General features: G+C 39.0%; 1 protein-coding gene across 1 annotated transcript in view; it reads left to right on the plus strand.

The window, feature by feature from the left end:
• LOC109120050 (uncharacterized) overlaps positions 1-13,834 on the plus strand; it is a 76,913-nt gene that overhangs the window by 33,082 nt on the left and 29,997 nt on the right. The window contains exons 3-7 of the mRNA XM_069289321.1: positions 139-897; positions 961-1,733; positions 2,529-2,692; positions 2,989-3,482; positions 4,542-4,679. Of these exons, the coding sequence (XP_069145422.1) occupies positions 139-897; positions 961-1,733; positions 2,529-2,692; positions 2,989-3,482; positions 4,542-4,679 (2,328 nt within the window). The remainder of the gene's footprint in view (positions 1-138; positions 898-960; positions 1,734-2,528; positions 2,693-2,988; positions 3,483-4,541; positions 4,680-13,834) is intronic.

Consider the following 13,834-nt stretch of genomic DNA (forward strand, 5'->3'; position numbering starts at 1 on the left):
GAAGTGCACCACTATCCTGGATTCGAGACTTCATGATGCGTAGGAAAGACTTCCCTTCTTCTGATCTTATTGTGCTTTTCCTAATGTTTGAATTCTTGGTGTTACGAACGTGTCTAACATCAACCTTGTTGTTTTCAGAGAATGAATACTTGGGGAACTAAGGGTCTGAGGACGGGAGCAGCAGCAGCTAGGGGTAATCAGAATCTACCCCAGGCTCCAGCTGAAGGAGTGGCCATGCCAGTGAACCCAGCTGGGTTGACTGATGCGGAGGTGAGGGCATCTCTAGCCCAGATGGCACAGGCCATCACGATGCAGGCCCAAGCCATGACTGCCCAAGTCAACCGGCATGATGTTCTGAGGGAAAACCCACCGGTTCGCAGCATAGCGAACAGACTGCGAGACTTCACGAGGATGAATCCTCCAATTTTCACAGGGGCTAAGACTTCAGAAGATCCTCAGGAATTTATAGACGAGTTGCATAAGATACTGGTGGCCATGGGGGCCACTGATATTGAGAAGGCTGAGTTGGCTTCCTACCAGCTCAAAGATGTTGCACAGACTTGGTGCAAAATGTGGCGAGATAGCCGTGTCCTAGGAGGGGTGCCAGTCACCTGGGAGTTGTTCAAGACAGCATTCTTGGAAAGGTTCTTCCCTAGAGAGATGAAAGAGGCCAAGGTTGAGGAGTTCATCAACCTCAAGCAAGGATCCATGACTGTCAGGGAGTATTCCCTGAAGTTTGTGAAGTTATCAAGGTATGCTACTCCCTTAGTTTCTACCAGCAGAGAGGAGATGAGCAGATTCCTCACAGGAATCAATGGAGACCTGGAGGAGGATTGTCGGGCTGCGATGCTCCATGATAATATGGACCTTTCCAGATTAATGATGCATGTCCAGCAGGTAGAGGACAGCCGAAAGAGGAGAGGTGTACGTGATGTTAGGAGGCCTAGGCCTCAAGATCAGGCAGGTCCCAGCCATGGAGGCCATAGAAACAATTTTGGCGTCCGCGAGCAACCCAAGTTCAAGAAGGGGCAACAGAGTGCTGGAAATTCTGACCCTCAGAGAAATACAACGCCTAGAGGAGGCAGACCCGAACCCAAGAGGGGCAATGGAGGTGAGATGCAGCGTCCAAGGAAGACTTGTACTAAGTGTGGCCGAACTCACCTTGGAGAATGTAGACAGGGCACTAATGCCTGTTTCGGTTGTGGTAAGAGTGGACACATGGTCATAGACTGTCCCCAGAACAGAGGTCAGGCTGGGGGTAATGCTCAGCCTAGGCCTACCCCACATAATGCAGCAGCAGCCGAGCCTCCGAAGAGGAACAGATTTTATGCCTTGAAAGGTAGGGAGGAGCAGGAGAAGTCCGCTGATGTGGTCACAGGTATGCTGCAAGTATTCTCAACTTCTGTTTATGCTTTACTTGATCCAGGGTCTACACTTTCCTTTGTGACTCCTCTACTTGCCCTTACTTTTGAAGTACCACCTGAAGTCCTGCATGATCCTATAGTGGTTAGTACGCCCTTAGGAGAAAATGTGAAAGCTGATAGGGTATACCAGAATTGCCCAATAGTTGTGAGTGGCAGGGCTATGTGTGCAAACTTGATTGAGTTACCCATGCATGATTTTGATATTATTCTTGGCATGGACTGGCTTCACAGCCATTATGCTTGCTTGGACTGTCGTAGAAGAGTGGTGAGGTTTCGTTTCCCTAATGAAGAAGAGTTAGTCTGGGAGGGGTACAGTCCGACTCACCCTAACCCCTTGATTTCAAATCTTAAGGCCAATAAAATGATGGACAAAGGGTTATTATGTCATCTAGTGAGTGTTAATGATTTAGATCATGATGTTCCTTCCATAGACTCGGTGCCTGTAGTAAATGAATTCCTAGATGTATTTCCTGAAGATTTGCCTAGAGTCCCTCCCCTTCGAGAGATTGACTTTGGTATCGACTTAGAACCTGATACTAAACCAATCTCAATTCCTCCTTATAGAATGGCTCCAGCAGAACTCAAGGAGTTGAAGGTGCAGTTAAAAGATCTCACTGATAAGGGTTTCATTCAACCGAGCATATCCCCTTGGGGCGCTCCAGTGTTGTTTGTAAAGAAAAAAGATGGGACCCTTAGAATGTGTATCGATTATCGGCAGCTCAACAAAGTCACTATAAAGAATAAGTATCCACTTCCCAGAATTGATGATTTGTTCGATCAGCTCTAAGGGTCTAGTTTCTTCTCTAAGATTGATCTTCGTTCAGGGTATCATCAGCTTAGGGTTAGGGATGGGGATGTCCCAAAAACAGCTTTTCGTACCCGTTATGGTCATTATGAGTTCTTGGTTATGTCATTCGGTCTCACGAATGCACCTGCTGCATTTATGGACCTCATGAACAGAGTCTTCCGTGAATACCTTGACTCTTTCGTCATAGTATTCATTGATGACATTCTCATCTACTCTAAGACCAAGGAAGAGCATGAACAACATTTGAGACTAACCTTGCAGGTACTTAGACAACATCAGTTGTATGCCAAATTCAGCAAGTGTGAATTCTGGCTGAGGTCAGTGACCTTCCTGGGCCATGTTGTGTCCGATCAAGGTGTAGAAGTGGACCCCAGAAAGACTGAAGCAGTTAGAAGTGGCCAAAGCCTCTTACACCCACCGATATCCGTAGCTTTCTGGGATTGGCTGGTTACTACCGCAGGTTCGTGGAGGGATTTTCTTCCATTGCTGCCCCACTTACAACCTTGACAAAGAAGAAATCCAAGTTTGAATGGACGGATACTTGTGAGAAGAGTTTCCAGGAGCTCAAGGACAGACTCACTTCAGCCCCGGTGCTTACTCTGCCTAAGAGTGGCGAGAATTACACTGTCTATTGTGATGCATCTAGGGTCGGTTTGGGATGTGTTCTTATGCAGGCTGGTAAGGTAATAGCTTATGCTTCCAGACAGCTCAAGGTTCATGAAAAGAATTATCCCACTCATGACTTGGAGTTGGCAGCTGTGGTGTTTGCGTTGAAGTTATGGAGGCATTATCTGTATGGAGTACACGTGGATGTGTTCACGGATCTTAAGAGTCTCCAGTACGTGTTCACGCAGAGGGAGCTGAATCTACGGCAACGCAGATGGTTGGAGCTGCTGAAGGATTATGACATGAATGTGCACTATCATCCAGGTAAGGCTAATGTTGTGGCTGATGCTTTGAGCAGGATGAGCATGGGGAGTACAACCCACATCGAGGATGAGAAGAAGGAGCTAGTGAAAGAGGTACACAGACTGGCCAGGCTGGGTGTACGGTTGGTTGACTCTACTAGTGGAGGTGTTTCAGTTCACCCTAGTTCTGAATCATCCCTGATAGTGGAAGTCAAAAAGGGGCAGCATCTCGATCCTGTGTTGATGGAGATGAAGGACTCAGTGTTGTTAAAAATGAATGAGTCTTTTGCTTTGGGAGATGAAGGCATACTTAGATACCAGAACCGGTTGTGCGTACCAGATGTAGATGATTTACGGACCAAGATTGTTACAGAGGCCCATGGTTCCAGATATTCCATACATCCAGGTTCCACAAAAATGTATCATGATCTTAAGCAGATTTATTGGTGGGATGGCATGAAGAAGGATATTGCAGACTATGTGGCTAAGTGTCCTAATTGTCAGCAGGTTAAGGCAGAGCATCTTAAGCCTGGTGGTCTGACTCAGATTATTGAGGTTCCGACTTGGAAATGGGAGGCCATTAATATGGACTTCGTAGTTGGTCTTCCGAGGACTAGGAGGCAGCATGACTCTATATGGGTTATTGTGGACAGACTGACTAAGTCTGCCCACTTTATCCTTGTGAAGTCCACTTACAGGGCCGAGGATTACGCGAGACTCTACATTGATGAGATTGTGAGATGGCATGTGATTCCTTTGTCTATTATTTCAGATAGAGGAGCTCAGTTTACTTCGCATTTTTGGAGATCTTTCCAGAAAAGCTTAGGCACGCAGGTGAAACTTAGCACTGCCTTTCATCCTCAGACAGATGGGCAGGCAGAGCGCACTATTCAGACATTGGAGGACATGTTGAGAGCGTGTGTGATTGACTTTAGAGGTTATTGGGATGACCATCTACCTTTGATAGAGTTCTCGTATAATAATAGCTACCATTCCAGCATTGGGATGGCACCATTTGAGGCATTGTATGGTAGGAGGTGTAGATCTCCAGTTGGGTGGTTCGAGGTTGGAGAGTCATCTATTTTGGGTCCAGAGATCATTCATGAGGCCTTGGAGAAAGTTAGAATGATTAGAGACAGGTTGGCTACCGCTTACAGCCGACAAAAGTCATATGCAGACAACAGAAAGCGACCCTTAGTATTTAACGTTGGTGACCAAGTTTACCTGAAGATATCGCCTATGAAAGGGGTGATGCGATTTGGTAGAAAAGGGAAGCATAGTCCGAGGTATGTGGGGCCATATGAGATCCTACAGCGCGTGGGTGAGGTGGCCTATGAGTTAGCATTGCCTGCGGAACTAGCTTCTGTTCATCCAGTCTTTCATGTCTCTATGTTGAAGAAGTGCCTAGGTGATCCAGCATCAATCCTACCTGTAGAAGGTTTGGGGGTTGGTGAAGACTTGTCCTATGAGGAAATACCTGTAGAAATCTTAGACAGACATGTCAAGCGGCTGAGGAACAAGAAGATTGCCACAGTGAAGGTATTGTGGAGAAACCATCTTGTTGAGGGTGCTACGTGGGAGGCTGAGGCCGACATGAGATCCCGATATCCACATCTTTTCAACTCTTGAGGTTAGGCTTCCTACTCGTAAGACTATAGTTCCTTATCTCTTCGTATTTGTTGCTATTGGCTGATTGTATATAGCAATTAAGTTATGATCTCATTGGCATTATGAGGTGTAATGGTAGTGTCATTCGGGGACGAATGTTCCTAAGGGGGGGATAATGTAACGATTCAAAAAAAAGAGAGAATTATGTAAATAAGAATAAATAGGTATTTAAGGGCATAATTGTCCTTTCACGTTTTAAATGAATAAATAAATAAATAAATAAAATAGATTTGTATTTATTTATTTTAATGTTATTTGACTAATTCTTGAATTAGTCTCCTAACCCAATTAGTCCCCTCTCTCTCACGCTTCTTAACTCCCTCTCTCACGTTCTCCATCTTCCTCACATTAATTCTGCCAAAATATCAACAATTTTCATGCTTGAAGAACTCACAAAAAAAAAATTTTAAGCAAAAGAAAAAGTAATCAAAACGTCAAGGCTAAGAGAGATTTGTTGAGTGAGGTGTACGTTGAAGTGAATTGGGAGTGGTTTGGAGGAGTTTTCCGGGCAGCAACATTTAAAGTTTGAACATCGATTAAGGTATGGGTTTTCTTCTCTCTTGGTCCCTTTCCCAAGAGACCCCTTAAGGTTCAAGATATTCATTCCGAAAACTAGGGTTGTTCCCTTTTGTATGTCCTTGTCACTAGCTCCCAATGAATTTTAGGTTGGGTATGATTGTTGGTAGATTTAGAGGTATATTATGTTTTCGCAATGAATATGATTATGTTTGTGTACTTGGAATCGTATGAATGGCGATCATGTTTTCTTGAAATTAAGTATGTTACGGTGAATGAGGTTCTCTATGTAATGCTCCAAAAGTTTGATGTAATATGATTGTATTTATTGTGTATTTGATGTGTATAATGGATGTACAAGATGATGTTCATTATGATGAAGTATATAGTAATTGATTAACAATCTTTTAGCTAAACAAACCCATAAAAGATGCACTTAAAATGTGTTATAATAGTCTACGAATTTTCTTAGGAATTCAAGTGAAAATATTGATAAAAACGAATTGAAAAATGACAAAAAATTCCAGAAACAATGCAACTTTAATTTAGACTAAAGTTTAATGAAGGAAATCTGGAAATTTATTAAATTTTAAAGGAATGAGGCCGCCAGGATTCGAACCTGGGACCTCACCTGTGAAGCTGCAGTAGCTCGCAGAAAAAGAAAAAAAAAGGGGGGGCTGGGGGATTCGAAATCGGGTACAGGAAGAGGAAGAAAAGAAAAAAAAAAGAGATGCTGGGGGCGGGAATCGAACCCCCGACCCCCAGTTCGCGAAAAAGGGAAAAGAAATGGGGCTGAAGGGAATCGAACACGCGACCTGGGGAAAAGAGGGGAAGGGAATTAATTCAGTAAATTAAATGGGAGGCGTGGGATTCGAACCCACGACCTCCAAGTGGGCGCGAGAGAGGGAAAAATGGGAAGAAATAAAACGTGAGGCGTGGGAATCGAACCCACGACCTCAATGACTGTAGCAGAGTATAAAAAAAAAATATGAGGGGCTGTGGGGGTTCGAACCCACCACCTCACAGTCTCCTCTTCAGCGAAAAAGAGAGGAAAAATAAGGGGCTGTGGGGGTTCGAACCCACAACCTCCCTATTCAAGCGAATTTAATTAAAAATAATAATAATAGTAAATCAAAATTCTAATTAAAGTTGGAAAATTAATTCTCTTATGTAAACATTGAGATTTAATTTAGAATTTTAATTAAAAATAGAATATTAATTCTTTTATGAAAATGATTGAAATTTAATTTAGAATTTCTAATTAAAATAGAAAAATTTATTATGTCACGAAAATGTTGAGATTTAATTTAGAGTTCTAATTTACGAATATTAGAACTAAAGTCAATGAAAAATATAAATGATATCCAAATAATTCAAGATTTGGGTTCTCGTGTCCAAACCTCCGTATTGATACATAAGTCATACGTGAGTGAAATATTCAAGAGTAATGTCATCTACTTAGATCAAAAATCAAAGATCTTGGCATATATACAAGATACATAAGTCTTGTAATACATAATCTTAGAAAAATAAGAATCACTTAACGAACTATAAATGAAGTCCCATGGCTTGTATGTATAGACACATAAATCTAACATACGTTCAAAAATAAGTGGACCTAAGATATACGTAATGAAATGAAGAATGTGGTGACAACCATGATGTGAGGCTAATGTATATGATGAGAGAAATCTCAAATAAGCCCAAGTAAATGTTACTAATATGTACTTACCAACGTGAATGTGAGATAATGAAGAGACCAGCCTCTATGAATACTCTAATAAAAATATTGAGTTTAAAACATTTAATACTAATGATGAGATGAGAAATCATCTATTGAGCTATGATGTCCTCATACTAGAAGCAAACTTCTATGATGTATGAGTTGAATGTAATGGAACTTTATACCGAGCACCGATAGGCTAGCTATGAGTGGTGATGCCTTCTTTCGGGAAGGGCGGAGGTTCACGTAATTCTCATGAGATGAGACTGTCCGGCTTGCCGGGTATGGGTCTCCATACATTTCCTAGTCTTTGAACCTATATTGCCACTATAGGGATCTGGCGGGGTTAAATTCCCATATATGCTAGTATGTTATTGAATAGCTTTGGCCGGTGATTCCACCTCTTTTCGGTGTGGGGAAGACACTGGATTTCATGATGCTCACATGATCTATGTCGGTTAAAGTTAAAGTTTCCAATGAATGAATGAGGCCAGCCTCAAATGAATCATATAAAGAAATGAATGATACCGAAGGTGTTAGGATAGGATAATCAAGAGGTGAGCTAGATTCAGGTAATGACATTAGGTCATTCCTGATCATTGCACAGCAAACCCGATGAAAGTCTTAAACTACATCCTAGGTATAGCTGGTGTTCGCACTGGCCTATGAATGAATTGAAATGAAATACGAATGAATGAGTGAAGCAGACTCTGTGTTTGCTAAAGAAGGCTCCCTAGTTGATGTCCCATATGTTGAGCCCTCATTTTGGAAAGTCTTAAAGTTAAGTCTATGATAATAAGGTCTCATGGTATACGAATGAATAATATGAGAGAAAGTATGTGTTATATGTTATGTGCTATATGAATATGTTATGTTTTGTGTGCCATACGATAATTATAATGATGCATGTCACTCTCATGGCATAACTTTCCCAATCTCAATTTGGCAAGTCCACTGACTTGACTTCCAAAAATCATGTTGTTACGAAAGAGCTATTCTTTCTCATGTATGTCCCTGGTGTGTACTTGCATATACCCATACTTAGTACAAGTGTGTACTAATTCCATACGAACATCTACTTTTAGGTGCAGGCGCAGGTGGACGCTAGTGCTACAGGTTCGTCGTTGCAGCTATCCGGACGTCAGTATTCATCCGGAGTTTGGTAGGTCCTCATGCTTTCGAGGATGCTACTGTTTTACATTCTAGCGTAGTTTTAGAGTTGAGCTAGTGGAGCATGTTCCACTAGCGTTTCTTTCCTGTTTTGGTTCAAACTTTGTATTGGTGCTATGATGGCCGATATACAATTAATACTTAATGAATTATTTCTTTCAGTTGCTTCTCTCTTAAATGTTAGATGGTTGATGATGAACGATTACGAAATGTTAAGAATGTTCAGCAATTATGATTAAAGAATCAAAAATTTCAAATTTTCCGCTAAAATTAATCTATGTAAAGTAAGAATGACGTAAGCAGGCTTGTCTGCGACCTCTGAGAGGTCAACGACGCCGGTCTCGTCTGGGGTCTAGATTCCGGTCGTGACAATTATTGAGTTTATGTTGTGTCTTATAGAGGATTTTTGTTCTAAGAAAAGACATGTGTTATTGCATGAGTGGTGAACTACAGAAACATGATTAAAAAAGTTCGGTTACTGAAAGTGATGTCGAAGAGTCCTTATTTGTTACTAGCCAAGTGATACAAAAATGGTAAAGAGTTTTGATCTTTGGCGTATTTATATGCTTATTTATTATTTTTTTCCTACATATACCTTCAGTTTAAGAGTATTCTTTACTCTATCTGTTGTGTTTTGATGATTGTGCTAATAATTTTGCACTAGAACTTGTGACTGGACATTGTAGGATATTGATTCTAGAATCAAGTAAATTGGAGCTGAAGTAAGGGGAGAAGCTGGGCAGCAAATCAAAGGAGTGTACAAAAAAGAACTTTCAAGAGAAATCTAGGCTCTAGCACATATGTGGAGAATGCCCCTTTCCCTAAACTACTAGAAGCCCAGGCATGGTGCCCTGGTAGTAGACCATGCCAGGCTCTAAGATGGTCAAGCATAGTTCTAGTTCTATGGTGGCATGCATCCCATGAATTCCCTAACAAAAATACTACATATTAGGACTCCAAATTCAATATCTTATGTTTGACACTAACACATTAGCCAATAAAATCTTTTAGTGTTTTATGCCCTTACTCTAGAGTTGTTAGAAGTTTTTGTATAGTAACAACCTCACGAACTCCAAAAGCAACTCTTAGACGAAGATGAGAAGGGGATAATAAAGAGATCTGGGCTTGTAACCTACACATATGTAGAAAGAAAAGGTGTGTGTATCAAATAACAATGGTACTGAGAAAAAAATCCCTACCTAACCTTAAGTAAAGCAACATAGAACATATGTACTCCATCACACCATTTGAAGCCCCACATACTACACCCTGCATAGAATCAGATAAACTCAATCTAGCAATTCTCAATTCTATAACAACAGAGAACAAGTAGAACATCACAACTTGCAGCTCAACTTATACATATATCATAACAATCTTTCATAATTCAATAAGCACAAAACCATACAAATTACTCATAATGGTTAGGAAAAAAGGATCAAGTGAAATTTAATATAGTGCAATGTCATATAGAGTAATCCATGTCTCTCCTGATGATACACACTCACTGAATATCAAGTTGAGACTCATATTATTTCATGTCTCTCCTAATGATACATACTCACTGAATATCAAGCTGTGACTCATGCTATACTTATCTTTACATGATCTATCAAGACATGTAACACTTCTCTAAAAATCATAGTATATGTCATGACGTATTACATGTCCCACGAAATCATAATATACAACACATAGTGCGTAAAATATCCCTCAAAATCATAGTATCTATCATGGAATGTGAGACGATAATTGAAATAGTACATCTATTTTATTTGTCTTATTTTTAATCAAATAGTATCTAAACATGACGACAATTTTCTCTCATGCTATTGATCATAGAAACTTAACTTTTTTTATATGTCAACTTCATAAATAGTGTCGAGATGATAGATACACCTTACGAAAATCTATGCTAATTTCCAGCTAAACTTAAAAATCTACGAACCTCTATAGGATTTAGAGGTCTGGTCCAACTCTTTATAGCTTCTATTTTCTTCTATCAACCCTTATACCTTCATCTGTAATTAACTACCAAGAAAATCTATAGAGGTTAGCCAAAAATTACATTTATAAATCTTAGTGTAAACATTGTGCTCTTCGAGAGTATGTAGCACAACTCTTACATAATTTGCATGTTCGGCCTCTAACCATGAGTATTTCAAGATTTAGTCAATAGAGACGATAACAAACATGTTCATAAAAGGGCTTAAATACCCTATTCAACAACTTCTTAATGTCTAATGCATTAGTAAGTCCAAAATACAACAACTTTAACTCAAAATTACCATATAAGGTCTTGAAATCAGACTTATGGACATAGACTTCCCTAACTTGTAGCTGGTGGATCCAAACCTTAAATCAATTTTTGGAAAAGCACCAAGATTTCTGGAAAAATAAATCATCAATTTTGGAAGAGCACCAAGCTCTATATTATAACATATTCTATACTTATTCTTCAATGTCACTTTATCAAACTGTCTATAGTCGATACAGATTCACAAAAAACCATTTTATTTTTGCACAAATAATAATTGTGCACCTCATAGTGATAATCTAGGCCGTATGAAACCTTTCTTAATTTAATATTTAAACCATTGCTTCAACTCTCTTAGTTGTTAAGAAGCCAATCAACGAAGAGGTATCAATATAAGCTTTGTACCAGGGAGTAGATTTATGAGAAAATCCATTTCCCATTCAAAGGGACTCTCTCACAAAAAAGTACACCCTAGACGTGACATGTCTTATAAGACCCCGAGAGGCAATGCGTAAACCACTTGACATGTATATATACACAACTTAATAGATTAAAATAATATATCTTAAAAGTAGTAAACAATTTCACAAAAGTGGAAGTACATAATCTTTGAAAAAACATCTATGATGTCAAAAAACTAGTCGGACAGTAACTCATACAACACATACAAAGTTTTAAAACTAAAACAAAAAGAAAGCAATAAAAGTGTACTCGTACTCAATACATGATGATTCACCAACTCCTTATCTTCAAGTCCCTAAGGTGATCAACTAGCCACGAATGATAAGAGAGAAATTGTCATACCCTACATTAATGAAAAATGTAGGAACAAGTATGCATTAGTATACAGAATATACTATTATGAGGGGATGCAATAAAATACGAGATATGATCATAAGGGGACATGAACGAGAATATGATAATCATGACCAAGATAAATGTAGTAAAATAAAAAAAAGAATCCTAAATCATGAAGATGGAGATGATTCAAGAAATTATGGAACATTTGACATTAAAAACACAAAATTAGTAAGAGAACTTGAGCATATTTACGTGGATATGATGTGTTATTGATGGTTGAATAGGAAAAACACTTGGATGTAGAAGATAGAGAAACAAAAAGAAATTGAGTTGAAACAAACACCACATAGACCTAAAAGGCTCGTGGTCGTGATGACGGGACACCTGAGCGCTCGTGAAGATGAGACAATGAAGGGTGAGAAAGTGACCAAGTGGTAAGTGAAGACCATAGAGCCAAAAAAAGGTCGTGGTCCATATAATGAACCATCTGAAGGCTTGTGAGAGATAGAAAATGCAAGGTCTTTTGGTGCTAAGTGTTTACTGAAGGTCGCAGGACCCTAAAATGGTCGTGGTGGATTTTAGAAGGCATATAGTTCTTCGTGAACAAGAGGTCGGAAATCTAGTGAAGACTCAAAGTCCAACCCAAGTTCAATTAACTCTAGACCAGCCGTCCAACAGCTTGTGAAGGTCATGAACAAAAAAGATCCACATTATCTATTTGTGGGACAAAGAGAGGCTTCATGGTCCATCTAGCACATGATGAGCAGTCAAGTGAGCTGTGAGGTGTTCAATAAGTTAGTCTTACTACGAGTATGACTTGTTTTTAGACTATTTTAGTTATTTAGATTTTATTTTTTAGCACTACTTTTTATCGTTGGATAGTTGCTATAGTTTCCGCATTCAAAACATGGTTTATGTCAAATATTTTTGGATCAAGATTTCAGGATTGTGATAAAGTGTTGTTAATCAAGATTACTTGATGGTTTGCACTTATTGTAAGTTATTAATATCATGCTTTCAATAATGAATACTTCTTGTCTTCTTGAACATATGAGCGACTAAACACCACAACAAGGTTTGTGGAAACATGACTAAAATCTAGTAAGAAATTCAAAAGACGAGTAATGTATTAGTGTGTCATGACCCAATAGCACTCCCTAGTCGTAACCGTCGTATTTCGCCTCGAAGAGGTCCTACACAAGACTCTTAAAATTCATTTATCACATAGGTATGAAAAGTAGTGCAAAATTAAAACTTTTCACTATAAAGTCAGTATGTTTAAACTCTTTTATACAACATAAGTAGAACTAAGTCTCGTCAAAGCCATCTTAGAAACGTCTAATTATCATAGGGATTCAAACCTTATATTGAAAGGAAATATACAAATCTTATACAAATGTCTTAGTAAAGGAAAACTAGAAATATCGAGTCTTGTCCTTGACGTATAATGACATTGCTGAATCTAGAGAGAATTCCTCCTTCCCAAGCTTGAACACTACAAGATCACCTCACTTGCCAACATCTACACTTTGTAGAAAATAGAGGAAATTTGGAGTTAGAAAAATTAAGCACTAAGTATGACAATCTTGCAAAAACATGCTTTAAAGACGACATTTTACATGAAATATGCTTTTCATGCTATTTTCATAAATCATCATGAACAAAGTGTAAAAGACATCATGCAAGTCAATCATCAACATACAAGAAAAAACTCCTATAATCCATAAAATATGACCACATTCATTAAGTAATCTATTTAACCATTTAGATCATCTATCCAAAGTTATCCTAAGACCGATATAAGTAAGAAATGAAGAGACCGCCCATACAACCTCTTCAATACACACCTAAGTGTTCCTTAAGACTACTAAAGAACATGACATTTCCTTTCCAAAACAACTGAACAAGTAAACATTACCATTAGAGATACTAGAGGAGGTATTCATGCATTGAAGGAATTCTTATAAGAACAATTCCCGAGGATAACTTTTACACTAGTACAATGTGAAAGTAGAATCCCATACTACTACTCCCACTTAGTGATCCTATACAATTACCCTAGACTAGGCACATAACATTCAACAAGTCATATAACATTATTAGACATAAGACCAACATACTTCATTAATCATCAGAAATACAATCAACTGCTTCATTAACATCTTATAGAAACCCATACATTCATTAACATTATAAGGACACACCAAGACTCCCTTCAAATGCCTACTTGTGCAATGCATAAATGGCGTCCCATCCCACCACCTATCCTAAGTAGTACACCCTTAGGAAGACCTAGTTCATTAAGTTCTTTTGTGGGGGTAAGCTTTAACCGACATAGACCATGATATCTTAACATGGAATCCTACTATTAACCCCTACTAGATGAGGATCCCCACTTTCCTAAGGTAGGGTCATTCAATTAGACTTTACGTGGGAACCACTAGCTAGTCCTATGTGGTCACAGAGTTAAGGGATAGGGAGATTTCTTGTAGATATTATACATCTTATAACAAAATACCCATCTCAAGAGGTTTTTTAGATACTACACCTCTACTCACA

This window comes from Solanum lycopersicum, chromosome 9, assembly GCF_036512215.1.
Source record: "Solanum lycopersicum chromosome 9, SLM_r2.1".
NCBI lineage: Eukaryota > Viridiplantae > Streptophyta > Magnoliopsida > Solanales > Solanaceae > Solanum > Solanum lycopersicum.